The sequence below is a fragment of the Podarcis erhardii genome (assembly GCF_964252035.2).
Source record: "Podarcis erhardii genome assembly, chromosome: 11".
Lineage (NCBI taxonomy): Eukaryota > Metazoa > Chordata > Lepidosauria > Squamata > Lacertidae > Podarcis > Podarcis erhardii.
In genome coordinates, this window is record NC_138501.1 from 52,905,075 (window position 1) to 52,929,348 (window position 24,274).

The 24,274-nt window shown below is 46.7% G+C and overlaps 1 protein-coding gene across 1 annotated transcript in view; it reads right to left on the bottom strand.

Moving 5' to 3' along the window:
• Positions 1-24,274, bottom strand: part of NOL6 (nucleolar protein 6) — a 63,836-nt gene that overhangs the window by 6,319 nt on the left and 33,243 nt on the right. Inside the window, exons 19-24 of the mRNA XM_081881747.1 lie at positions 23,635-23,798; positions 22,584-22,736; positions 20,216-20,313; positions 10,244-10,368; positions 7,892-7,981; positions 3,474-3,674 (exon numbers count right to left, since the gene is read on the bottom strand). Of these exons, the coding sequence (XP_081737873.1) occupies positions 3,474-3,674; positions 7,892-7,981; positions 10,244-10,368; positions 20,216-20,313; positions 22,584-22,736; positions 23,635-23,798 (831 nt within the window). The remainder of the gene's footprint in view (positions 1-3,473; positions 3,675-7,891; positions 7,982-10,243; positions 10,369-20,215; positions 20,314-22,583; positions 22,737-23,634; positions 23,799-24,274) is intronic.

Sequence of the window (24,274 nt, forward strand, 5' to 3'; positions counted from 1 at the left end):
TTCTCCTTGTGCCCTCCATCTTTCCCAATATCAGGTCTTTGCCAGGGAGTCTTCTCTTCTCATGAGGTGGCCAAAGTCTTGGAGCCTCAGCTTCAGGATCTGTCCTTCCAGTGAGCACTCAGGGCTGATTTCCTTCAGAATGGATCGGTTTGATCTTCTTGCAGTCCATGGGACTCTCAAGAGTCTCCTCCAGAACCATAATTCAAAAGCATCAGTTCTTCGGCGATCAGCCTTCTTGATGGTCCAGCTCTCACTTCCATACATCACTACTGGGAAAACCAGAGCTTGAACTATACGGTTAAACCATAGCTTTAACAGAGGAATATATGGGATGCTAATTGGGCTCCCTGCCTTTTCTCATTACGGACGCTTGCTGAATGAAGCCGTGTGTGCTAATAACGTCAGGAGGAATATTACTATGTGCCCTGCCAGGATTCTGAACCTTCTTGTTAAAAACCACAGCGTGATTCAGAAGCTGCTGAAGCAACAAAACCCAGATGCTTTTAAAAAATAATAATAACAAGGAAGGGTTACACGCTGCCTGGGAAACTTCCCTTTTGCCAGGAGTCAACGGAGACACAGATCAGGACAGAACCTGTTCTCTCGCTCTGTTGCAAGGTGATTGTCGAAGAATTGGCTAGGTCTGGGAACGGCCCGGGTGTCACCGGGTTCTCCAAAAGCAGCTGTTGCTTGCTTGCACGGCGAATCCCTCCTTTTTTATCTTATTTTCCTAGAGTTTGCAGCGGCAACACCTCTGAGGCAACTTTGCGGCCTGCATTAAGCAATCCACGTCCGGGCCGAGAGAGCTAGCAGCTCTGTTGCTTACGTTTATAAGTTTCTGCCTAGGTTTCTGCTGCAGATAGAGACTTGTAAAGCTCAGCACAGCACAAGAAGAGGAGGGTTAAGTTCTCCTCCCTGCCTTGTGACAACAGAATCCGTGGACATCCAAAGAAACTGCGCATTGGAAAATTCAGGGCAGAGCAAAGGAAATCTTTGAACTCTTAAACTGCGGAACTCACTGCCACAGCAGGCAGGCATGGCCACCAGCTCGGAAGGCTTTAAAAGAGGATTAATCACATTCGTGGAGGAGTGAGCTACTGATGGCTGCGGGATGCGGGTGGCGCTGTGGGTTAAACCACAGAGCCTAGGACTTGCCAATCAGAAGATCGGTGGTTCGAATCCCCGCGACGGGGTGAGCTCCCGTTGCTCGGTCCCTGATCCTGCCAACCTAGCAGTTCGAAAGCATGTCAAAGTGCAAGTAGATAAATAGGTACCACTCCGGCGGGAAGGTGAACGGTTCCATTGGCATGTGCCTTCTTCCAGCAGAGGGAAGAAGACCCCCATATGTGATGGCATTTGCTCACACCCACCCACACCTCCCTGGCATCTAATGGAGACCCATTCTAAGAACACAGGAACTGCCTGGCTGGATCTGCAGATTGAGGTCTGCTGAGTTTGGTAGACAAGCATCCTTTCCCACAAGGCAGCTGTGAAGTTCGGCTCTGCCACAATGTCAATCCAACACCACACACACACACACACACACACACACACACACTACTGACAGACAGTGTGTTAAGAGTATTGGACTAGGATCCGGCTGGAATCCTCACTAAGCCATAAGGCTCAACAACTGACCTCAGGCCAGTCACCATCCCTGAGCCTCCCTCACAGGGCTGTCGTTGTGAGGATTAAAGGGGGGGAATAGAGCAATGTAAATCAACTTGAAAAGGTTGGATATAAATGCAATCGATCAATCAATTAACAAAAGTCTTCCACTTACTACGGAAAGCCAACTGTCAGGGATGCAACATCAAAACACAATATTAAAAACAATATTTAAAACAGCTTCCCATCTCAGAAATAAGGAGGGTCCTAAAAACACACAGCTCAATGGTGTAAAAAGTATAAAGACAGAGGTAATCTACACAACAATTCAGAAAGAGTAAAAATTTTGAGGTCTTAGAACAAAGGAAGTAATTATGTGTATACATACGTAACGACTAGAATGATATGGTTTTATTTGTAGATGTGTGTTTTTGTTTTTTGATTTTTCTTGTCTGTTTTTCCCCCCTCATTTTTTAAAAACTTGTTTGTACTGCTAATTTTGGATTCAATGAATTTTTGTTGTAATTTTGCATTGAAAAAAAAAATTAAACAAACAAACAAAAACCCACACACAGCTCAAGAATCAAAAGCCATGTTTAATAAGGTGCATTTAGTATTTGCCAGAAGCTGTATAATGAAGGTGCCAAGCAGCCCAACAAGGACTGAAGATGAGAGTCAACTAATTTTTACTCAGAGTGCATCCAATAAAATACATGAGCAAGTTAGGTCCATTCATTTCAACAGGTTTACTCTTGAGTAAAACCTGGCTGAGGGTGCTCAGCGGCAACGGAATTCTGGCCAACTCTTATGAAGGAGAAATCTGCGTGGGGAAGGGGACGGAAGTATCCTGCAGGAGTATCCTGCAGGAGGAGATGGGGAAGGGGAAGGGGACGGAAGTATCCTGCAGGAGTATCCTGCAGGAGGAGATGGCCAGCAGGCACACCAAACAGTAGTAGTAGTATTATTATTATTATTATTATTATTATTATTATTTTTATTTATTTATTTATTTATTTATTTATTTATTATTATTTATTGTTATTTATACCCTGTCCATCTGGCTGGGTTTCCCCAGCCACTCTGGGCGGCTTCCAACAGAATATAGAAGCACTCCAGGCCAGACATAGCTCAGTCGATAGAGCATAAGACTCTAAATCATAGGGTGGTGGGTTCGAGTTCTGCGCTGGGTGAAAGATTCCTGCATTGCAGGAAGGTTGGACCAGATGATCCTCATTGTCCCTTACTAACTCTAGGCTTCTATGATCCCTCTCTTCTGATCATAGCTGTCAACTTACAGATTTGAAAATAAGGGAGCAGCAGCCTCGAAAATAAGGGATCAGCAGCCAAAATAGCGGATTTTAGTCAACCAGCAGCCAAACGAAGCCTCAAGTGGTGGTTCCCATAGCGCAGCAACCCGGCAAAGGGGATGCAGCAAGGAAAACCACCGTCACCTCTCCGCTGGGAAGCGCTGAGCAAAGGCGAGTCCCTTGGCAATGCAGCCGATTTGATTGGCACAAGGCATGCAAGCTCCACCCCCCCAGTCGTTCTTAGACTTCTTATTGGGTGAGCAATGCAGCCAAGCAACACAGTTGGAGCCTCCCTCCTCCCTGGCCGGCAGGGAGGGAGGGAGAGGAGCTGCTTCCTTTGAAACCCGGGAAATTTAAGGGACATCATCAATAAGGGACAGCAGCGGGAAATGGCGCTGGGATAAGGGACTGTCCTGCCAAATAAGGGACTCTTGACAACTATGCTTCTGATACGAACTCAGTCCTGGCAAACGTATAACAATTTGGTGCAGCTCCCTTGTATGATTACAGTGAGCATGGAACATCTGCTTGCGTTATTTCCCCCCAGCTCCTGCTTACCTGCAGCTCCCGGAGGTACAGCTGAGCCGGGTCGTAATCCACCACTGGGAAAGCTGTGGTTTTCACAGCCGCACCGCTTTTCAACGTTCCCCGGAAGAAGGACTTGGCCGGCCGGTCCACTGCCTCCAGGTGCCTCGGGATCTGCTTGGGGTTCAGGTGGATGAGGACATCGTAGAAGTCCAGAGGAGGGCGGAAGACCATCTGCCAAGGGGGAAGCCATGTCAAAATGGGGCTCGGCGGCAAGGGAAATGTGGAACCGAGCTCCAAAGGAGGGGGAGAAGGAAGTTTTGCCAGCTAGCATCATCTCACCCAGGCCCAACCAGGGTCTCAGAAACCACAGCTGCACATCGCGTTCTGGTTAGCAATGCAAGAGTGACGGACTGAGCTGTGATTACTGCACTGCACTCAGGGTTAGAAACTCAGATACAGTGGTGCCCCACAAGACGAATGCCTTGCAAGACGAAAAACCCACTAGACGAAAGGGTTTTCCATTTTGGAGGTGCTTCGCAAGACGAATTTCCCTATGGGCTTGCTTCGCAAGACGAAAATGTCTTGCGAGTTTTTCCGACTTCCCCCCCTTTTCCCCCCTTTTTCTAAGCCGCTTATCCGCTAAGCCGCTAAGCGCCGCTAAGCCGCTAATAGCGCTAATCCGCTAATCCGCTAATGGGCTTGCTTCGCAAGACGAAAAAACGCTAGACGAAGAGACTCGCGGAACTGATTCTTTTCGTCTTGCGAGGCACCACTGTATATAAGTAAAGTCGGTTATGTTACCTTGGGCCAAAGATTTTGGGTATAATATACAGTTAAAAGATTGGGGGAAACTGTGGAAAGAAGGGTTAAAATTTACTGCATGCAATGCCCTAAAAGTAAATGTGGTGAAAATGATGTATAGATGGTATATTACGCCTGTGAAACTAGCTAAAATGTATAAAGTTAGTAATAAATGTTGGAAATGTAAAGAAAAAGAAGGAACATTTTATCACATGTGGTGGGAATGTAAAAAGGTGAAAAATTTCTGGGAAATGATTTACAAATGAGATGAAAAAAAAATGTTGAAATATATATTTATTAAGAAACCAGAAGCATTTTTACTTGGCATTGTAGGAGATGATATAAATAAAAAGGGTTGTAAGTTGTTTTTATATGCAATGACTGCAGCAATAATACTATTGGCACAAAACTGGAAGCAAGAAGAATTACCGACGAAAGAAGAATGGAGGATGAAACTGATGGACTATGCAGAATTAGATAAACAGGAAGGATTCGAAACCTGCGGGACCACAGATTCTCAAAAGACTGGAGTAAATTTACAGGCTATTTGAAAAGCAATTGTGATGAATCAGATTACACTAGTAGGTTTGCAAGAAGTTTTGTAAGGTGAATTATTAGAAATATTGCAAAAAAAAAGATAATGAGGAAAATTATTAAAGATATTTAAAGGTAATATGAAATTAAGAAATGCATAATAAGTGATAAGTACGGAAAATCATCAGAGGTGTTGAGGGAAGTCCCAAAAATATTGTATAAGATGAGAAGTTCTGTTGTGTGAATGTTAATTAATATGTTAAAAACTAATACAAATGTATAAAAAAAGAAACTCAGATATATAACCCAGGTGCCTCCCTAAACCAGGGTTACAGTCGCCAAAACGGAATGCCTAGGTGCCATTTTAGGACCAGACAACCTTTTCGTTCCCCGGGCATGAACCTCCAGATGGTGGAGACGTCAAGCGCCATCTTGGTGCCCGGGGACCTTCACTGGGTTGCATGTGGCCGACAGTCAGGTGCTTGTTTATTTTTCATGGCATTGCAAGAGATTAGAGGGTCCCACAGTTAACCTGCCCAGCACTAGGGAACGAATTAAAGATAACATCCCTGCTTTAGAGGCGATCCTCGGCCCAGTAGACCTTAAGGAGCATCTCCACCCAGGACACCGGGGTCCAGCTCCGAGGGCCTTCTGGTGGTTCCCTCACCGCAAGAAGCCAAGTTACATGGAACCAGGCAGAGGGCTTTCTCGGTGGTGGCACCCAACCTGTGGAATGCCCTCCCGTTAGATGTCAAAGAGAACAACAACTACCAGACTTTTAGAAGACATCTGAAGGCAGCCCTGTTTAGAGAAGCTTTTAATGTTTGATGCATTACGGTATTTTAATATTTTGTTGGAAGCCGCCCAGACTGGCTGGGGAAGCCCAGCCAGATAGGCAGGGTATAAATAATTTATTATTATTATTATTATTATTATTATTATTATTATTATTATTACTGCTACTATTATTATATTATCATCTTGGTGCTGTGATGCCTAGCACTGTGACTGAAGATAATCTCCAGATCAGGACATAAAGCTGCGAGGGTTGTGGGAGATGCCTCTGGCTTGCTGGCCTCAAGCTGGCCATGTCTGCAGTCAGCTGGTCTTTTGGAAAATAATATATATATATTAAAAATATCAGATCTCAGCAGCTGAAAGTCATGCAAGCATAGCGCTCCACTTCTGCATCTACAGAGATGCTGAATCACCGTGAGTTGAGTTTCTTGGGTTTGCTCACCAGCTTTCTCCCTGCCAAGGAGGAACCCACAGCACCAACTTTCGCAGGCTTGCAACGCAAACCGCAAAATAAGAACAAGAGAGAGCTCTGGAAGAGGTGCTGCAATGCCATGGCAGCTTCAGGAAGTGGTTGTCACTCTCACGCGGGCCTCCTCAAAACACCCGGCTCTACAACAACTGTATCGTGCGCAATATCATGCATCATGAGTGCGGTACTCGGGGCAGCTATGGTGACACGCCTGAGCTTTGCAAAAACAAACTGGCAACACAGCAGAAGAGACTTAGCCGGGGGGGGGGGAGGGTGGAATCTGAATCGACTCTTTGTGCTCTCCCCCAAAAAATGACGAATTGAAATTTGATGACAAAAGACACAGAAGTGCAGAGCTAAGATAACTCTATTCCGCGGCCTCCGTCAACTAAGATGCACCTGACAGAGTGGCCTCGAGTCCACAAAAAATTGTGCCACAAGAAATTGTTTAAGGTGCCACAAATGGTCTTTGATTTGCAGCAGTCGCAGAGACTAACTAATGCAGCTGCGCCTCTGGAAACCAAATCAACGATGAAAAATGAAGGGAATGACAAATTGTGACATTTCATTCTGCAGTTTTAAAATCGTTTTGAGTAATTTCATAGAGTGAGAAGGGACCCCGAGGGTCATCTAGTCCAACCCCCCCGGCAATGCAGGAAACTCTGCTAAAGCATCCATGGTGCATTTAAACTGGCGTTGTTAGTGACGGGGAAGCAGGAGCGGCTATTGCAAGGCACTGAAGCCCCACCTCCAAGCCCTGTACTGGGACTCTTATTCGGTCATTTACAAGCCTTCAGTCACAAGAACTAGAAACTTACTTTTAAGAAATGAAACGAAAGGAGGAAATCAAGTCCCAAGAGGAAAGGTTGAAGGAACTGGGTGTGTTTGCCATGGGAAAGAGAAGGATGAGGGAGAGTTCAGAAACCTGAATGGCTGCCATATACTTTGAAGAGGACAAAGGTGTCTTCCCTGCTGACTAGATCTCATGGACAAGAGGGTAGATTTTCACCGAACATTAGGAGGGTCATCAGCCCCTCCTGCCGCTTGCTTCACTGGCCAACCCCCTCCTAATCAGGTCTGTCACTCCTTGACAAGTCCAGGTCAGCCTGGACTTGTCAAGCATACAGAACAGTTTTGAATAGGCTATTTTGTTGACTGCATTGCAGGGGGTTGGAATAGACAACCAACTCTACAATTCTATGATTTCATGGATAGATAGATAGACAGATAGACAGACAGACAGACAGACAGACAGACACAGTGTTATACCAATCAATACCTGAAGGAGCGTCTCCACCCCCATCGTTCTGCCCGGATGCTGAGATCCAGCGCCAAGGGCCTTCTGGCAGTTCCCTCACTGCAAGAAGCAAAGCTACAGGGAACCAGGCAGAGGGCCTTCTCGGTAGTGGCACCCGCCCTGTGGAACACCCTCTCATCAGATGTCCAGGAAATAAACAACTACAGTGGTACCTCAGTGTATCTGATTTTTAGAAGACATCTGAAGACAACCCTGTATCAGGAAATTTTTTATGTCTAACGTTTTACAATGTCTAATGTTTTAAAGCTACAGGGAACCAGGCAGAGGGCCTTCTCGGTGGTGGCGCCCGCCCTGTGGAACGCTCTCCCATCAGATGTCAAAGAGATAAAAAACTACCTGACATTTAGAAGACATGTGAAGGCAGCCTTGTTCAGGGAAGTTTTTACTGTGTGACATTTCGATGTACTTTTAATCTTTGTTGGAAGCCTCCCAGAGCGGATGGGGAGACCCAGTCAGATAGACGGGGTACAAATAATAAATTATTATTATTATTTTCATTAAATAGAATAAATGACTAAATAAACTTGCCTTCACATCCTGGCTTCCCAGAGGGTCCATGAGCTGCTTCTCCAAAACCTGAAGAGATTCCTGAGCCAAAACCAAGAGGCGCTGCAGGACCTGGTGTGGGGTGGAGAAGAAGAGGCAGAAGAGAGGGAGAGGTTTTAAGAACCGTTCACAGCCAGCGCCGACGGTGGGCACACGAGGGCATTTGGCAAGGGCCGGTGCATCTGGAAGGACCCCCCCCCCACCTTTGCAAGGCCTGGCTCGATTCTGCAGGAGAGCGAAGGAAGTTCAGAGGCAGCCGGTCCAGGTGATGCCTTTGCCTCCAGAACCTTCCTCAAAAGGAGAGGCCCAGTGCGGTGTAGAGGTCAAAGCAGGGTTCCCAAAGTGGGGTGCACCGTCCCGTGGCCGGGGGGGGGGGAATAATCTAGAGGGGCGCCAAGAAGTAAGGGGGCGGCAGAGAGGTGCAGGAGGTGTAAATGACCATCAGACTCTGAAAAGCTGATAGCACTGGATCATCGAGTTGAATTAAATAAACGAGTGTGTGTGTGTGTGTGTGTGTGTGTGTGACATCTTTATTCTTTTCCCCCTCCTTTACTCTGTACCGCTTTATTTCTTTATAACAGAAATTCTTTCAATAAAACAATAATATTTAAAAAGTTGAATTAAATTGGATTCCAAATGAAGGTGTAACTGCTACTGCTTTGAATTTTATTGTGTTGCTACTTTCCTGAGTGGGACGCGGGTGGCACTGTGGCTTAAACCACAGAGCCAAGGACTTTGCTGATCAGAAGGTTGGCGGTTTGAATCCCCGCGATGGGGTGAGCTCCCGTTGCTTAGTCCCTGCTCCTGCCAACCTAGCAGTTTGAAAGCACGTCAAAGTGCAAGTAGATAAATAGGTACCACTCTGGCGGGAAGGTAAACAGCGTTTCCGTGCGCTGCTCTGGTTCGCCAGAAGCGGCTTAGTCCTGCTGGCCACATGACCTGGAAGCTGTACACCGGCTCCCTCGGCCAGTAAAGTGAGATGAGTGCTGCAACCCCAGAGTCGGCGATGACTGGACTTAATGGTCAGGGGTCCATTTACCTTTTACCTTCCTGAGTGGGGTGTGCCATTATGAATAAAGGCTTTTTCATAGGGTGCGGTAGGGGGCAGTGGGCGTGAGTTTATAGAACCAAGGGGGCAGTGGCTTGAAAAAGCTTGGGAGCCACTGGGCTAGACTAGGACCTTTGAGACCAGGGTTCAAATCTCCACTCCGTCACAAAACTCACTGGGTGACCTTGCACCAGTCAGCCTAACCTAGAAATGTATATTATTAAATGAATAGATTGGAAAAAAATTCAGATGTGATTGATGGAAGTAAAAAAATTGTATAAGATATAAAAGTATGTTTAATTAATGTTGAAAATGATAAGTTAAAAAACTCATAAAAAAATTTAGATACTGTATTTTTCACTCTATAAGACACACTTTTTTCCTCCTAAAAAGTAAGGGGAAATGTGAGTGTGTCTTATGGAGCGAATGGCGCTGCGCAGAGAGGGAGAGCTGCACAGCGCCCCTTCAGCGAAGCGCCTCTCCTGGCTTCTGCCTTAGCCGCGCGCAGCTTCTTCCAAGCAGGGGGAGCCTTCTTTCCTCTGCCCTGAAGAGGCTTGGCGCAGCTATCCCAGAAGCCAGAACAGCCAGAGGCTATCCCAGAAGCTAGTTCCCTCTTGCTGTTCTGGCTTCTGGGATTCAGAATATTTTTTTCTTGCTTTCCTCCTCCCAAAACCCGGTGCGTCTTATGATCTGGTGAATCTTATGGAGTGAAAAATTCGGTATGCAGTGGTACCTCGTGTTAAGTACTTAATTCGTTCTGGAGGTCCGTTCTTAACCTGAAACTGTTCTTAACCTGAAGCACCACTTTAGCTAATGGGGCCTCCCGCTGCTGCCGCCGTGCAATTTCTGTTCTCATCCTGAAGCAAAGTTCTTAACCCAAGGTACTATTTCTGGGTTAGCAGAGTCTGTAACCTGAAGCGTATGTAACCTGAGGTACCACTGTATATAATAAAAAAGATGAGGAAGGGGAGAACCAGTGCTTTTTTTCTTTAAAAAAAAATGTTTAGGGCTACTCTCATTTTCTTACTCATATTGAAATACTGCCCCCTCAATGAGGCCAAACTTAGGTTCACAAAATGTTTAAGTGTATGCATACCCCTGCAGCCCCCCCCCCGATAAAAAGGACTGGGGAGAACCCAAGCACTGCCACCTCAAACATCCTTTGCTGTGTTCAATTTTAGCAGTGTTGAAAAGGCTTCAATGAGAGAGGACGACAGATCAGAAGAGGCAGAGAAGGAAAGGTCTGACCTGGCCAACCAGGGGACAAAGGATGCAGCTGGACTCACCTGCGCAGAAGGCTTCTCCTTGGTCCACGCCGAGTCCTGGCGGTCCCTGGGGGTGGCGATGAACATGATGGGGAGGCGCGGCCGGGCGGCCACAAAATGGTTCCTGATCTCCACGTAATCTGCATCTGGATGCAAAAACATCACGGCATCAGAAGTCGCTGCAATAGGGGAAGCGGACAAAGTTTCTCTGATGCCCTCCTGTTACAACACTTGATGCAAGAGACAAGAGAAAAGAAGGACCATCTCACTGGAAGACTCTGGTTCAATCGCCGCCTCTTCAGGTAGGGCTGGTCAGGCATGTCCCCTGCCTAGGAAGTTGCAGCTGTCTACCAGTGTGGACATTACAGGGCTAGATTCTAAACTAGGCAGTCCCTCGTGTTCCCAGATCACGATTACTATTATTATTTTTATAAATGTATTTATTCGGTTTTTCAGATTAAAATTTTACAGTCACATATACCACATAGGGTGGCGCTATGGGTTAAACCACAGAGCCTAGGACTTGCCAATCAGAAGGTTGGCGGTTCGAATCACTGCGACAGGGTGAGCTCCCGTTGCTCGGTCCCCACTCCTTCCAACCTAGCAGTTCTAAAGCACATCAAAGTGCAAGTAGATAAACAGGTACCGCTCTGGCAGGAAGGTAAACGGCGTTTCTGTGCGCTGCTCTGGTTCGCCAGAAGCAGCTTAGTCATGCTGGCCACATGACCTGGAAGCTGTACGCCGGCTCTCTCGGCCAGTAAAGCGAGATGAGCAACGTAACCCCAGAATCAGCCAAGACTGGACCTAATGGTCAGGGGTCCCTTTATCTTTACCTTATACCACATAGAAACAAGATTCCAAGGAATCTCCTAGATTTCCCTCGTCCCCTTTGTGGGTACTATTGTTCGTCATTTCCTCCTGCATATTTCATAATAATCCAAATCTTTTACCTCTCCATTGTGTCCAAAACTCACCATTAGACGACAAGTGTTATTCCAATCCTATGAACGATTTTAACTGTTTACAACAGTTCTTAAGTTATAAATTTCCCCTATTCCTTATTAAAATTTTGGTCTTCCCGATTTCTGATTCTTCTGGTCATTTTAGCCATTTCGGCATAGTCCACCAACTTGATCTGCCATTCTTCTCTGGTAGGGAATTTATCTTCTTTCTATCTCTGGGCCAATAACATTTGTGCAGCCATGGTCACATAAATAAATAGTCTGCTCCCTTGGGATTTTGGCACCTAGAATTCCTAAAATAAAGGCTTCAGGTTCCCAGGTGATGATGAAGGCAGCGCCGAACAACAAAGCACCGTCCAGCAAACTGCCTGCGTTCCCCTACAGAAGCACGGTCCACCTATGCCACACCTGAGGCCAGCATTCTCCAACCTGTAGCCTTCCAGATGGTGATGGGATGCAGCTGCCATCATCCCTAACCATGGACTGGGCTGGACTGGGATTGGTGGGAGCTACAGTCCAACTGCACCTTGAGGGCACCAGGTTGGGAAGCCTTGTATCCATGGTGGAGGATGTAAAGGCGAAATATATGCACACCGACAATATGGACACCTACTGAGAGCTGTGAAGATTCACTTCTCGGTATGCGGACTGAGGGTTAAGATATAGCAGATATAGAGGACGATAGATGGATAGATTTGTTGTGGTTGTGGTTGTTGTGGTTGTATTTCTTTGCTTTTTCTTTCTTTTTTCTTTTTCTCCTTTTATATCTTTTTCTTCCTTTTTCTGATTTTTTCTGGTCTTATTTCTATTTGGTTGTTACTGCATTATACAGTGGTACCTCGGGATGCAAACGGGATCCGTTCCGGAGCCCCATTCACATCCAGAAGCAAACATAACTAGCAACGGCGCATCTGCGCACGCACACGTCGCTTTTCACCGCTTCCGCGCATGACGTCATTTTGAGCATCTGCGCATGCGCGGGTGGCAAAACCCGGAAGTAACGTGCTCCGTTACTTCCAGGTTGCCGCGGAGCGCAACTCGAATGCGCTCAACATGAAGCACATTCAACCCGAGGTATGACTGTATGCTGAAAACTTTAACTGTGGTGCCTCGCAAGACGAAATTAATCCGTTCCGCAAGTCTCTTTGTCTTGCGGTTTTTTCGTCTTGTGAAGCATGGCTATTAGCGGCTTAGCGGCTATTAGCGGCTATTAACGGCTTAGCGGCTATTAACAGCTTAGCGGCTTTAAGAAAAAGGAAACAAACTCGCAAGAACTCGCAAGACTTGCGAAGCAAGCCCATAGGGAAATTCGTCTTGTAGAACGACTCAAAAAACGGAAAACTCTTTCGTCTTGCGTGTTTTTCATCTTGCGAGGCATTCGTCTTGCGAGGTACCACTGTAATAAAATTAATATGAAGAAAAAAGAAGCCTACAGAGACCCAGCACCAGCCAGCCCAGTGTCTTTTCATCTTGAAGATGAAGCAGTTTTTTTAAAAAAAATGGAGTGAGGTTTTGGAGAACAGGATGATTCTGCAATCTGCATCAAAGGTGCAAATAGATCACATCGGCATACTGGAATACTTTATCCAGATTTTGCCAGGCATGGAGAAAAACTGAGCACTGAGCCCCACTCCAACCCAAGGTCTAGAAATCTGGGACACCTCGCTGGCTATTGCACACACACACACTTTGAAAACACACCTTCACTGTGGTTCGGTGGCTTTGTGGTTCGGCGCTGCCTTCATCGACATCTGAGAACCTGAAGCCTTTATTTTAGGAATTCTAGGTGCCGAAATCCCAAGGGAGCAGACTAGACATTTATGCGACTACGGCAGCACGGATGTTATTGGCCCAGAGATGGAAAGAAGATAAAGTCCCTACCAGAGATGAATGGCAGATCAAGTTGATGGACTATGCTGAAATGGCTAAAATGACCGGAAGAATCAGAAATCAGGGAGACCAAAATTTTAATAAGGAATGGGGGAAATTTATAACTTATCTTAAGAACCATTGTAAACAGTTAAAATTGTTCGTAGGATTGGAATAACGCTTGTAGTCTAATGAGAGCCAGTGTGGTATAGTTGTTAAGAGCAGTAGACTCGTAATCTGGGGAACCAGGTTCGCGTCTCCGCTCCTCCACATGCAGCTGCTGGGTGACCTTGGGCTACTCATACTCCTCTGAAGTCTCTCAGCCCCACTCACCTCTCAGAGTGTTTGTTGTGGGGGAGGAAGAGAAAGGAGAATGTGAGCCGCTTTGAGACTCCTTCAGGTAGTGATAAAGCGGGATATCAAATCCAAACTCCTCCTCCTTCACAGCCATGAGAGCTAGAAACCTGCCTCATAGATCTTTTTTTTTTCTTGAAAGGAAAGCTGAATTTTTTCAGAATGCTATGCTCTGCACCAAGACAAGGGGGGGGGGTGTTCCTGCTGTGCTACACTTTTAATGGTCCTTTAAGGCAGGCAATTACAAGCTCCTAGAAAAGCGAGGATTAATCTTGTCGAGTTGTTTCACGAGGAAATATTTGGACCGCAGGCCTCTTTAGCAAAATGGTGCCCGAGCTTCTGGTTTCATGCATGCAGAGGTCGGGCTCTGGAGCACCGGCAGCAGACAATATCCTTTCTCTGAGTCAGGAGGTGAACGAGATAACCTTTGCTCCTGTCTGCCTCGGGATCTGCAAATCTGACAAAATGCAGTGGTGCTGCTTCCTGAGCCTCTGATCAACACAGAGAAAGAGACTCCTTCCTCCAAATGCCATGCTAAAAATTAAACGAACTCTCTTCCCACCATCTAGCTGCCCCTCGATTAGGCTGCGTGGAAGCAGATTACAAGAGCAGATCTATGTTGCTGGAGAGGCAGAGTGTGGATTGTCTGAATACAGTGGTACCTTGGGTTACATACGCTTCAGGTTACATACGCTTCAGGTTACAGACTCCACTAACCCAGAAATAGTGCTTCAGGTTAAGAACTTTGCTTCAGGATGAGAACAGAAATCGCACGGCGGTGGTGCAGCGGCAGCAGGAGGCCCCATTAGCTAAAGTGGTGCTTCAGGTTAAGAACAGTTTCAGGTTAAGTACGGACCTCCGGAACGAATTAAGTACTTAACCTGAGGTACCACTGTAATTGGTTGGAAGAGGTTGGGGCGGGCGATGGAAGTTGAAGCCACCTTTCTGAGCCCAATATTTGTTCATTTGACCACACTGTTCACTATGCATAGAAATATTCTGTCCTTCTATATTCATTTATTTCGGGTTAAAACTGGGGACATGCTCAGCTCTTGCAGTCAGTCAAAACAGGCACAGCCAGAGGCAGCAATGCTTCTGAATACAGTGGTACCTTGGTTTTCGAAAAGCTTAGTCCATGGGTTAGGCAACCTAAGGCCTGGGGGCTGGATCCAGCCCAATTGCCTTCTCAATCCGGCCCACGGACAGTCTGGAAATGTTTTTACATGAGTAGAATGTGTCCTTTTATTTAAAATGCACGTCTGGGTTATTTGTGGGGCCTGCTTGGTGTTTTTACAGGAGTAGAATGTGTGCTTTTATTTAAAAAGCATCTCTGGGCTATTTGTGGGGCATAGCAATTCGTTCTCCCCCCCCAAAAAAAAAATATAGTCCGGCCCCCCACTGTTGAATGGTCTCTTTAAATTTGAAGGTTCATTATTGTTCCACAAGGTGTGTATTTCTTTAAGGGCCAGAGTAAATAACGTGACCCAGTTTTACAGCTGTGAAGCAGTATAGCAGATGCTGTTAAGGTGTGATAATTAAGCTGTTGGGTATAGTATATAAAGAGCAGCACCTAGCTCTCTCAGTACCCTGGGCTGGGCTGATTGATATATTATAATTAATGTAAAAGGAGTTTTTGTTTTTGATATTAAAACCTAGCAAAAGGTTAATTTGCGTTCCTTGTAAGGTGTGGTCTCCCCAGCAAGCTCTCTGCAGCGCAGCTAATCTGCAAATAGCCAATACCCACAAGGTCTGAGGGACAATGGACCGGCCCCCTGCTGAAAAAGTTTGCTGACCCCTGCCTTAGTTCTTGAACAACTTGGAACCCGGTCGGCGCAAGCCCGGAAGTAAGTGTTCCAGTTTGCAAAAACTTTCTTCAGAAACCAAACATGCTCCGTTTTGAGTGCAACGCTTCAATTCTAAGTGCTACGCTGAGGTCTGTCTGCTTTTGCTATTAATTTTGCGTTTTTGTCGCTTTTTTTTGTTTTGCTTTTGTGACTGTGTGGAACAGAGTTCAGCGACTGATTGATTGTGCAACTGCGGAAATGGATAAAAGCTGCAAGGCCAAAAGAACCATTAACAGAACAACAATAGAGGTGAATTGTTAAACTGCTGTTTTAGGGGTTGTTTTTAAACGTCTGGAACTGATTAATCCATTTTGCATTACTTTCTATGGGAAAGCATGCCTTGGTTTTGGAACGCTTTGGTTTTGGAACGGAGTTCCAGAACGGATTAAGTTTCGAGAACAAAGGTACCACTGTGCCTGTTGCTGGAAGTCACATCGGGGAGAGTTGCTCTTGTGCTTGAATCCTGCTTGCAAGTTTCCCACAGGCATCCAACTGGCCACTGCGGGATCAAGGATGCTGGACTAGATAGGCCATTGGTCTGTTCCTGTAGGCCCTTATGTTCTTAAGTCTGTGTGTGTGGTTTGGGAGCTCCACAGTCAGGGGGAAAACAATGCTGTCCAGGGTTGTAAAGACTGCGGAGAGAATAATTGGGTGCACTCTTCCCACCTTGGATCAAATCTGTGCTTCCAGGTGCCATAAGAAAGCTGCAGAGATAGCGCAGGACAGCGCGCACCCCGAAAATGATCTCTTTCAGCTTCTGCCTTCCAGAAGAAGGTACAGGGTTATTAAGACTAGGACTAGCCGCCTGAGAAACAGTTTCTATCCAAATGCGATTTTCGTTTTAAACGCAGTGTAAGGTAGTCTTTAAATATTGTATTTAATTATGGGGTATCAGAGTTTTTAGGGGGCTAACCAGGCTGGGATAGCAGGCTTGTTGGTTTTTGAGTGTCTTATGTAGATTTTTCAATTTTGTTGTTCTGTATGGGACAATGACAATAAAGATTATCGTATTGTAACGAGAGCAAACAGACCCCCAGTTTTCCGCAGCTAGGCAGTAAAGCAAGCTATTGTCTGCTGTCCACATGCTAACATTTTCAGTTCTTTGGGGAACGTGCCCATGGAAGGTGGAACTGGCAGAGGAGAGCCCTGTTATCTGGCTTACTGCTTAGCATTCCTGGGTCCAAAATCTGGGGATGACCTGACAAATCTCCCACATGTCAGCGTTTTCATTCAACCCTCTTGCCAAAAGCATGCTGAGAGTGTTTTAAATGTGCAGCGGAGATTAGGTGGGAGAAGGCACCAGTCATGGGAAAGCTTTCATTCTGGTGGAGACAGTCTTAAGCGGGGCTTTATGACATATGGCACATCAAAGCTCAGATCTGCTTCCCATATCATTAAGGAGCCATCTGTGTTTCCACAAGGCTGAATGATCCAAATATTATAGATAACAGGCACTCGCTCTCGAGACGTTTACGAGCCTCGATGCATGTGCTACTTTTCAAACTCGGCAAGCAAACAGAACGCCTATTGCAGAACCGCACAGTATGTAAATGATATGTTGTCTCAACTCCATGGGGATGAAAGGATAAAGAATATTTTTCGCTCTATAAGACGCACCCGACCATAGGATGCACCTTGTTTTAGAGGGGGAGAACATTTCTCCTGCCGCTTCGCTGAAGGGGCGCTACGCAGAGAGGGGGAGAATTTTTTCTTCTTCTCCCCCTCTAAAACAAGGTGCGTTCTGTGCGTTCACCCACAGCCTCAGGAGTGCGGCGGGAGTTCCCGCTGGGCTCTGGAGGCTTTGGGTTCCTTTCAACCTGCTCTTTGGGGCTGGCGGGGGGAAGCGCTGCTTTCCCCCACCGCCAGCCTCAAAGATCCCTGAAGCCTTTGGAGTGAAAGGAACCTGAAGCCTCTGGAGCATGGAAGGAGCGCTCCCTCTGCGCTTTGGAGGTTTCGCGTTGCTATCGCTGAAGCCAAGGAGCCTGCATTCGCTCCATAGGACGCACACACATTTCCCCTTAATTTTTGGAGGGGAAAAAGTGCGTCCTATAGAGCAAAAAATACGGTAATGTTTGCCCTGGAATAAGGAGGAAGTTTGGGTCAGCAGACATGAGAATTATACCTCCTTCAACTAGATCTTTGAATCAGTGAACAGCCTGGTCTCCCAGTTTCTGCACTGTTGACATTTACTAATGTCATTTAGAAAAAAATGATGATCTAGAATAGGTACTAGGTGCAAACCAAGCTTATCTAGACAAGACTTCTAAATGAGGGAACTAACTGGTTTCGTGAGCCGTGTGTGGACAGAAGCAGGTGGTAGGGAAGGTAAAATACTGAGGATGGAAATATCTTTGCAAAGAACTCAATAGAAAGCCAAGACTTAAGTATCTTATTTTTGAAAGGAATGGGGAAACTGTCTAAATTGGTCAGTGTCCTTGCAAAGGTTCCGCCAGCATTTAAATCAGCCAGAAGAGACCAGAAGTGGGTGGCAGTTCTTACAGAAACCAGTATGCAGATGAATGAGGAGCCAAAAACAGATCGGTAGCTACTGAAATGGTATTTTCCCAGTTGTGATGTATGGAAGTGAGAGCTGGACCATAAAGTAGGCTGATCGCCGAAGAATTGATGCTTTTGAATTCTGGTGCTGGAGGAGACTCTTGAGAGTCTCATGGACTGCAAGAAGATCAAACCTATCTATTCTGGAGGAAATCAGCCCTGAGTGCTCACTGGAAGGACAGATCCTGAAGCTGAGGCTCCAAGACTTTGGCCACCTCATGAGAAGAGAAGACTCCCTGGAAAAGACCCTGATGTTGGGAAAGATGGAGGGCACAAGGAGAAGGGGACGACGGAGGACGAGATGTTCTCGAAGCTACCAGCATGAGTTTGACCAAGCTGTGGGAGGCAGTGGGAGACAGGAGTGCTTGGCATGATCTGGTCCAGGGGGTCACAAAGAGTCGGACACGACTAAACGACTAAACAACAACAAGCTACTGGAATGGTTGTAACAAGGAGGTCGCCTGCTCCATATAACCAGCCCCAATCAATCATCAGGCTGCAGCCCTTTGGGCCTGTTGATGTTTCAGAGCACTTTTTAAAGGCAGCAGCCCAGGAAGAGCATGTTATTGTAATCCAAATAGGAAGCAATTAAGGCATGTATCACTGTGGCCAAATCAGACATCTCTTTAAAAAGCCACGAGAAATTCAACCCATGTCTTGCTGGACTCCAAGATCCTCCCTTAAAAAATATATATATGAAGGAGAAAAGCCAAGGTAAATTCAACGAGGAGGTCTATCTGATGCCATTACCACAGCGAGAAAATGAAGCCTCCATATATAAGGGAAGTATACCTCTGAATAGCAGGTTCTGGGGCCAACAACAATGACAGCCACTCCTTTCCTGCTCTGCCTGCAACCTCCCAGAGGCATCTCTCTTGGGTACTGGCAGGAGATGGAATGCAGGACCCGGCCAAGTCATTTCTCATGTTCCAAACAATGAAAAGAAAAGAGCGATGTTAACACAGCAAAGTTGAATGTTCTTTGCAACAAAAGGAGCAGGGAGGTTTGGCAAGCCGGACTGCAATTGCAAAAGCTCCTGGCTTCACTGCAGGGATCAGGTTGCTAAGCCCTCCTTGGAAGGAAGGCAAAAGGAAACCAGGAAATCATTGTGCTAATCCTAGCAAGGAAGGTTTGGCCTCTTAATTCTTCCAAGACAAGCCCTATGGCAAGGAAACCTCAGACTGCTCAGCATGGAAGAGGCTTCCCTAAGGAAAGGAAGACGCTGGAAGCTGGGAGATTCCGGACAGTTAAGAGGAAGTACGCAGCACCTAAACTATGGAACTCACTTCCACAGGAGGCCACCAACTTGGACGGCTTGAAAGGACAGTTAGACAAATTCATGGAGGAAGAGAGGCTATCAGTGGCTCCTCAGTTCTGCCTTCAGTCAGAGGAAAAGATGCTTCTGAACTAGATGAGCCTCAGGGTCCCTTCCAACTATGGTTCTATGTGACCAGGCTATGTATTAGTTGTTCATCCTGTTAATTTCAAAATATGGTGGAACAGCTTAGTCGGTAGAGGATGGGACTCTTAATCTCAGGGTCGTGAGTTCAAGACTCACTCTAGGCAAAAATATTCCTGCATTGCAGGGGGTTGGACTAGATTACACACAACCACACCCAGTCCCTTCCAACTCTACAAGTATCTATGGGACTCTTGTATCTACGGGACCGCCTCTCCTGGTCTGCCCCGCAGAGGACCTTAAGGTCCAGGAATAACCATAGTTTAGAGGTCCCGGGCCCTAAGGAAGACAGACTATCCTCCACCAGGGCCAGGGCCTTCTCAGTGATGGCTCCGACCTGGTGGAATGCTCTGTCCCATGAGACTAGGGCCCTGCAGGATTTAACCTCCTTCCGTCGGGCCTGTAAGACAGAGCTATTCCACCTGGCTTTCAATTTGAATTCAGCCTCATCTTTTATTTCCCTTCTCTTCCCTCCCCCTCCCTTTTTATGAAGACCCGCTCTGAGACCCCACAGCTAATTCTCCCCTGGCCTCCTCGCTGGCCCAAGTAGGACGAATTCAGCCAGCTAGCCCTGGGGATTATCTAATTGACTTTTGAATTTTATTGTCATTCATGTTTTTAGACTGTATTTTATGCTGTTTTTATAATTAAGTGTTTTAAATTTGTTGTTAGCCGCCCTGAGCCCAGTTTTTGAACCGGGAAGGGCGGGGTATAAATAAAAATTTATTATTATTATTATTTATTATTACAATTCTTTGATTCTATTAATCCCAGGTGCTAGAAACCACTGAAGGAGAGAGAGTGTTGCTCTTGTGCTCGGATCCTGTTGCAGGTTTCCCACCAGCATCTCGTCAGCCACTGTGAGAACAGGGTGCTGGACAAGAGGGACCATCGGCCTGATCCTGAAGGCTCTCTCGGTTTCTACTGTCCCTCCCTCCACCTCTCTCACCGTTCAGCTCAGCATTCAGGTTGACGATGAGGGGGCTGTTCTTCCAGTCAAAAGTGGTGAGCAGGAAAAGGAACCGAAGGAATCCCACTTGCGGAGAGCTGCAGGGAGAGAAAAGTCACAAAGGCGAGCATTATTCTAGCTGCATTGTGTATTATATTAATTTCACAACAAAATAAAAGAAAAAAATTCCTTCCAGTAGCACCTTAAAGACCAACTAAGTTAGTTCTAGGTATGAGCTTTCGTGTGCATGCACACTTCTTCAGATACACTGAAACAGAAGTCACCAGACCCTTCTATATAGTGAGAAGGTGGGGAGGGGTATTACTCAGAAGGGTGGTGGGAATGGGTGATTGGCAGATAGCTGTGATGAGCCTGTTGACGACTCTTAACGACTGCAATAGGTCTTACAGGAAAAAGCAAGGAGTGAGAAGGTGAAAAATGGCTTTGTCATGTATAATGAGATAAGAATCCAATGTCTTTGTTCAGACCAGGTCTCTCCATGGTTTTAAGTTTGGTAATAAGTTGCAATTCAGCAGCTTCTCTTTCCAGTCTATTTGTGAAATTCCTTTGTAATAGAACAGCTACTTTGAGATCTTGTATAGAATGTCCTGGGAGATTGAAGTGTTCTCCTACTGGTTTCTCTGTCTTGTGATTCCTGATGTCGGATTTATGTCCGTTTATCCTTTGGCGTAAGGTTTGGCCTGTTTGTCCAATATAGAGAGCTGAAGGACACTGTTGGCATTTGATGGCATACACAATGTTAGACGATGAGCAATTAAATAGTCCTGAGATGGTATGTGTGATGTTGTTGGGGCCAGTAATGGTGTTGTCCGGGTGTATGTGGCAGCAAAGTTGGCATCTGGGTTTATTGCAGGCTCTGGTGCCAGTGTCCGTGTTAAGTCTGGTTGTAGTATTATTGTGGGTTAGGAGTTGTTTAAGATTGGGTGGCTGTCTGTAGGCAATGAAAGGTCTTCCTCCCAGAGCTTGAGAAAGAGAACTGTCATTGTCCAGGAGAGGTTGTAGATTTCTGATGATGCGTTGTACTGTTTTAACTTGGGAGCTGTATGTGATGACTAGAGGTTAATTTCACATACAGTCATACCTCGGGTTAAATATGCTTCAGGTTGAGCGTTTTCAGGTTACGCTCCACGGCGACCCGGAAGTAACGGAACGAGTTACTTCTGGGTTTCACCACTCGCGCATGCACAGGCACTCAAAATGACGTCATGCGCAGAAGCGGTGAAACGCGAACTGGAGACGTGGTTTGAGTTCTACTCAGGATGCGAACAGGGCTCCGGAACGGATCCTATTCGCATCCAGAGGCACCACTGTACAGGTCTCAAGCCAGTTAAAAGACATATTCTTAAAAAGAGCTAGAATAATTTTAAAAGAAACTCCAGCAGCAGATGTTTAAAAAGAACACGAAACGAACAGCCCAGGCAGAGGAGGTCTGTTCACCTAACTGGGAAAGTTTGTCAAAACAAAAGTGACTTAAAATGTTTTTTTAAAAAGGTAAAGGACCCCTGGACGGTTAAGTCCAGTCAAAGGCGACTCTGGGGTTGCAGCGCTCATCTCGCTTTCAGGCCGAGGAAGCTGGCGTTTGTCCACAGGCAGCTTTCCGAGTTATGTGACCAGCAGGACTAAACCGCTTCTGGCACAACGGGACACCGTGATGGAAACCAGAGTGCATGGAAATGCCATTTACCTTCCCATTGCAGCGGTACCTATTTATCTACTTGCACTGGTGTGCTTTCGAACTGCTAGGTTGGCAGGAACTGGGACAGAGCAATAGGAGCGCACCCTGTTGCGGGGATTCGAACCGCCGACCTTCTGATCAAGAGGCTCCGTGGTTTAGACCAGGGGTCAGCAAACCTTTTCAGCAGTTTCCTTCCCTTCAGGAGGTTAAATCCTGATGGGCCCTAGTCTCATGGGACAGAGCATTCCATCAGGTGGGAGCCATCACTGAAAAGGCCCTGGCCCTGGTGGAGGATAGTCTGACTTCCTTAGGGCCCAGGACCTCTAAACTATGGTTATTCCTGGACCTTAAGGTCCTCTGGGGGGCAGACCAGGAGAGGCGGTCCCGTAAATACGAGAGCCCTAAGCCACATGACCAAAGGGTCATCCCGTCGAACCCCTTGCCTTTCAGGGTAAAAAGTGCTGTGGGGTCTGATCCAGCAAGGAGCATGTTCAGGGTAGGTTCGTATTTTGGGAACACCACAAACGCAAGGTGGTGCTGCCCCCAGCACTCACAGGTAGACTGCTCCCATTCATGGAAGGGACGTCAAAACCTGACCAAGGAGCAATTAAAAAAGGAGTGTAACAGGCTCAGGAGGTTGTGAAGCAGGTGTCCCGCTGGCTGGGCCCTTACCTGGGCACAGTGAAGGGTGCTGGGGACAGGAAGAGGGAGGCCACCAGTAAGTCCACGCATTCCTCCGAGACGCTGTCGCTCAGCAGTTGAGCGCTGATCCAGCGTTTGGCGAGACGGCAGCAGCCACTGAAAGCAGAATGTTGCTGCTGGAGGCTGTGGGGAGGAAGCAAACAATTTGAGACCCATTGGCAACATCACCATAATCCGAAGGCAATGGATAGCAAACCAAAAAAGTTATTATTATGATGACTGGTGACATCAACTCTGCCAAGTGGGAATCCCTCTATACTTGAAGGAGTGTCTCCACCCCCATCGTTCAGCCCAGACACTGAGGTCCAGCTCCGAAGACCTTCTGGCGGTTCCCTCATTGCGAGAAGTGAGGTTACAGGGAACCAGGCAGAGGGCCTTCTCGGTGGCGGCACCCGCCCTGTAGAACGCCCTCCCACCAGATGTCAAGGAAACAAACAACTATCTGACTTTTAGAAGACACCTGAAGGCAGCCCTGTTTAGGGAAGTTTTTACTGTTTGTTGTTTTATCGTGTTTTTAATATTCTGTTGGGAGCTGCCCAGAGTGGCTGAGGAGACCCAGCCAGGTGGGCGGGGTATAAGTAATAAATTTATTATTCTTATTCTTATTGCAATGACCAGAGGAGGACTGACCGCTGGGAGGAAAGCAGAGAGAAAAAAATGCCATGGACAACTGGACGCCTTCATCTGCCCCAGCTGCAACAAAACATGTCTCTCCCACATTGGTCTCTACAGCCACAGCAGGCTCTGCAAGCTCCCGATAGTCTGACTTCACCCCCAAAGTCCTCCATTCTCTCCCAAGATAAATGGGTGGCATTATATTATTATTATTATTATTATTATTATTATTATTATTATTATTATTATTTGTTTTTGTTGTTGTTGTAAGCCCGCAAGGAGGACCGCAGTGCACAAGCAATGCTCTCTGCCCTTGTGATTCCCATCAACTGGGATTCAGGGGAACACCACGGCCGTTGTGTCTTGCAGGTATCATTCTCAGAAGGGAAGACCTCTCCCCGCTTACCCATGAAGTGAGCTGGTCACGAACGGCAGGTGCAATGTTTCCACCTCCAGCTGCACGGATTCTTCTGTCACCTCGTGTTTCAGCATGCCTGTGGGGGTGACCACCTCCTTCAGGATTTGGGGCTCTCGGTGGTAAGCCACTTGGAGGCGGAAGATATAGCCGTCCTGAGAAAGAGGAGGAACAGGAGGGGAAATTATTTGCTTCTTAAGAGCCTGCTGGATCAGGCCAATGGCTCATTAGCCCAGCGTCCTGGTCTCACAGGGGCAAAGCCGATGCCTGTGGGAAACCAGGGAGCAGGATTCGAACACAAGAGCTCCCTTCCCATCCTGCAGTTTCTAGCAACCGGGATTCTGTAGCTTTGCTCCCTCTGACCCTGGAGGGCAGGGCACAGCCATCATGGCTGGCAGCCATTCCTAGCCTTCTCCTCCATACATTCCCCTAATCTAAGTTTGTGGTCATCACTGTCTCTCGTGGGAGGGAGTTCCGCAGTCCTGAATCTTCCAACATTCAACTTCAGCCCACCATCTTGAGTCCATGCCAAAAGCCTGCTCTTCACCCAATGACCCCAGGGCGAGTTCCACAAAATATTGCAATTCTGAGCCATGTGCAGTAAATTAGAAATGTTAAAAGCACAAAAATG